The 4,357-nt window shown below is 32.2% G+C and overlaps 1 protein-coding gene across 1 annotated transcript in view; it reads right to left on the reverse strand.

Annotated features, from left to right (window-relative positions):
• Positions 1 to 1,827, reverse strand: part of LOC111084143 (CUB and sushi domain-containing protein 2-like) — a gene marked incomplete at its 3' end in the record, with an annotated part of 3,312 nt that extends 1,485 nt beyond the window's left edge. Inside the window, exons 1-2 of the mRNA XM_022380924.1 lie at positions 1,604 to 1,827; positions 399 to 575 (exon numbers count right to left, since the gene is read on the reverse strand). Of these exons, the coding sequence (XP_022236632.1) occupies positions 399 to 575; positions 1,604 to 1,748 (322 nt within the window). The remainder of the gene's footprint in view (positions 1 to 398; positions 576 to 1,603) is intronic.
• Between the last annotated feature and the right edge of the window lie 2,530 nt (positions 1,828 to 4,357).

Here is a 4,357-nt window from a genome sequence, read left to right on the forward strand (position 1 = left end):
TATATCAGTCAGTAATATATCAAACTTCTGTCCCTATTCCTTGTATGTGGTTCGTTTTTACTGGTTGTTAATTTATCAATAATTTGTTAAGTCCTAAAACACTTAAAGGTCTGTAGGTGCTTAGTTAGAGTTCAAGAAATTAGATGAACTTTTGCATCGTTGTAGTTCGATATTAGACTTTAACTAAGTTATGTATTACACAGTAAGAAGGTGCGAGAATTGACACATTCTGTTATAATTTTAAGGCCTTCATATTATAATATACTACAATACATTTTCACAGGAACTACTATGATGTGCTTTTCGAGCTCTCTCCCCTATTCTTAATACCAGCCAAATCTACGTTTTTAATCAATAATATCGGAGAACAATTGGTGAATGTCGTTAGCGTGTCTTACCGATACACTTTGGATCAGAACTTGACCAACGTCCGTCAAATCGACAGAAGCGAGTTGATGGTCCAATCAAAATCTTTCCTTCTTCGCATCCGAATATCACCATCTTGCCCACACCAAAGTCGTCACCAATTTTGTAGCCAGCTGTTGGGGTTGGTGGACTAGAACAGTTTATGATATCTGAAAGGATTATTGAGATCCTCATCTTAATTCGACGAAATATACCACCAAAACAAGCATGAATCCTCGCCTTTATAACAATAAATATACCACCAAAACAAGCATGAATCCTCGCCTTTATAACACTAAATATACCACCAAAACAAGCATTAATCCTCACCTTCACACGACTAAATATACCACCAAAACAAGCATTAATCCTCACCTTCACACGACTAAATATACCACCATATAGGCGTTGTTTCCCTTCTTGTATTCAAACAGCATTACATATCGAATGTGTGTCTCGTCGTGTGCCATCACTATAGGGGATTAGAGTATACTAAACTTTACACGTTATATAGGCTACACTAATGTGACGTTCAGGCGGTTCGTTTCTACGTTGTTTTTTTTTGGGGGGGGGGGTAATGAATGTGTTCCAAAACGCTACATTAATTTCTTGACGACCTAATACTAAATCGTACGAGTTACATTTACCGGCCATATGATAATATACTTCCCTTCAGTTCACATGTCCACTTTCCCGCTGCTTTAGAACAGGTAAAGTTGCACCTTATGAACGAGTATCTCATTAATACGTTAAACTGTCGTTGGTTTTATCATGATTTATAATCTTAGTACAATAATAAACCGTAATTAATACTAGAAACACAGAAATTAAATAAACCCTAATGTCTTGGATATCGTTTTTATCAAGTTGTCTGATTCCCAGCTGTAGTAAAATATTGTCAGAGGAAATTATCCAATAATTTTGAAATTCAGTGCTGATGTCAAAGTTCAAATTCAGGACCATATCTTTTGTAAAAAGAGAAAATAATTTTAAAGGAAATTTTGACCATACTTAAAATAAAATACCCAATTTCTTTTTCTGGAATATTCCAAGTTCGAGAAGCTGTTGTTATAACTATTTTCCTACTGTTTTCTTCACTTACTTTCAACTGTCTAAAAGAAATAGCCTGTAAATCTCACCTGAATGTTAACATAGATTATTTGTCCAATTTTATTACTACAATAAAAATCTCGCTTACCACACTGGTAAAGTTTATTCAGTTTCATGATGTCCAAATCGCTCATCTTCTCACGCTGACCAACAATGTCCCAAGCAGTGTGTGTCAAAGGGATGAGGGACAGCTTATTTTTATCATAGGCAAAGGCTCGAGTCCCGTAGTGCATTATTGACCCGTAGTCATAGTTCGTGTCCAGCAAGTCCACTGTAACTTCTGGTCGTTTGATGAAGTTTCCTTTTTAACTGAAGATGAATGAGAACAATATATGTAAACATGGACATCACAATTTAATAACATTGGTCTGAGCTTACTGAAGATGAATGAGAACAATAATTGTAAACATAGACATCAGAATCTAATAACATTGGTCTGAGCTTACTGAAGATGAATGAGAACAATAATTGTAAACATGGACATCACAATTTAATAACATTGGTCTGAGCTTACTGAAGATGAATGAGAACAATAATTGTAAACATGGATATCACAATTTAATAACATTGGTCTGAGCTTACTGAAGATGAATGAGAACAATAATTGTAAACATGGACATCAGAATTTAATAACATTGATCTGAGCTTACTGAAGATGAATGAGAACAATAATTGTAAACATAGAAATCAGAATCTAATAACATTGGTCTGAGCTTACTGAAGATGAATGAGAACAATAATTGTAAACATGGACATCAGAATCTAATAACATTGGTCTGAGCTTACTGAAGATGAATGAGAACAATAATTGTAAACATGGATATCACAATTTAATAACATTGGTCTGAGCTTACTGAAGAAGAATGAGAACAATAATTGTAAACATGGACATCAGAATTTAATAACATTGGTCTGAGCTTACTGAAGATGAATGAGAACAATAAATGTAAACATAGACATCACAATTGAATAACATTGGTCTGAGCTTACTGAAGATGAATGAGAACAATAATTGTAAACATAGACATCAGAATCTAATAACATTGGTCTGAGCTTACTGAAGATGAATGAGAACAATAATTGTAAACATGGACATCAGAATTTAATAATATTGGTCTGAGCTTACTGAAGATGAATGAGAAAAATAAATGTAAACATGGACATCACAATTTAATAACATTGGTCCTGATCTTACTGAAGATGAATGAGAATAATAAATGTAAACATGGACATCACAATTTAATAACATTGGTCTGAGTTTACTTCCAGCCGTGGGTGCGTTATAATGTGACGCTCAATCCCACTATTCGTTGGTAAAAGAGTAGCCCAAGAGCTGGTGGTGGGTGGTGATGACTAGCTGCCTTCCCTCTAGTATTTCACTGCTAAATTAGGGACGGCTAACGCGGATAGCCCTCGTGTAGCTTTGCGCGAAATTCAAAAACAAACAAACAAACAAACAATCTTTCATACAAAAATTCAAGACGGAAACATTAGGTCTTTAAAGTAAATATTACGTCACTTCCCATAAAATATTTCCCAGAATAAAAATAAAGTTCTTGCTACTCTGGAAAGTTCAAGACAAATCTTGGAAGTTTTGATGAAAACAATTTTTTTTTTTAAATCCGAACTTTAGTAGGAATTTTGATATATTAACAATTAGCGACTTTAAAGGAAAAAAAAATTTGGAGATCCAATAGTTTTCCATAGAAGAACATCAAAATCTATGATACACAGTTTTTTTTTTTCCCCAAATCATGGGGTATTTTTACGATTTTTTTTAAATATCGAGAATAGTTTATATTTTCAGCAATAACGTCTAATTTCAGATGGCTTAAAATTCCGTGAAAAACAACAAAATTTAGAGACTTAAAGTTTAATCAAAACTATACATCTTTCCTTAGAAAATAGAATAAACGAAAGGAAAGAAATGAATAAAAGTTCTATATGACAAATTTGGTAAAAAAATCATATTGACAATTTCTAAAAGTGCAAGAGTAAAGCAAAACTGAACATTGGCTTAAAAAATTACAATTTTCACACTAAAATTATATTTCTAAAAGCCTATATTGAGTGCATAATTTATCTTCAAGTAAACAAAAACTTCTAATAAAAACATTATGTCCAAAATACAAAGGCTATAGATATTGTCACAAAAACAAACATTTTTTAAATGCGAACAGCCCATGTTCTTTCAAAATTTTCAAAAAGTTTAATTTTCCTCATATTTTAACACAATGATGTCTTTGATGTAAGACTTTCAAAATGGATATCCTTTCATCAAAATTTCCAATATTTATTCCATAATCTGTTATGAAATTTTTCTATAGCTTCGATTTTAGTATATTATTTCTTAAGATCACGAAAGCAAAATAAGAGCTTTAAAAATAAGATTATCCAACCAAACTCCCAACATCTAAACGGTCACGACGTCTTCTTACAAAATAAACTCCACTTTTTCCGATTGTTTATTACTCTGGGTTAGTGAAAGTTCTAATTTTGTTAACTTTTCACAGGACATCATATTTTTCGTTAATGCTATAATATCTCACTTTTGAGTTTTCTGACGAAATTACCACTACCCCATATTTTTCTATTCATCTTGACTTTAAAAAGCACTTTTTTCTATGTTTCAATAAATTCGTATTTTCACCGAAACAACAAAGGCTATAGCCCATGTTTTTCCCATAATTTTGAAAAAATTTGATTTTCCTCATATTTTAACACAATGATGTCTTTGATGTAAGACTTTCGAAAGCGATATCCTCTCATTAAATTCCCAATATTTATTCCATAATCTGTTATCAAATTTTTCTATAGCTTCCATTTTACTATATTATTTCTT

This window comes from Limulus polyphemus, unplaced genomic scaffold (genome assembly GCF_000517525.1).
Source record: "Limulus polyphemus unplaced genomic scaffold, Limulus_polyphemus-2.1.2 Scaffold14057, whole genome shotgun sequence".
NCBI classification, from domain to species: Eukaryota; Metazoa; Arthropoda; class Merostomata; order Xiphosura; family Limulidae; genus Limulus; species Limulus polyphemus.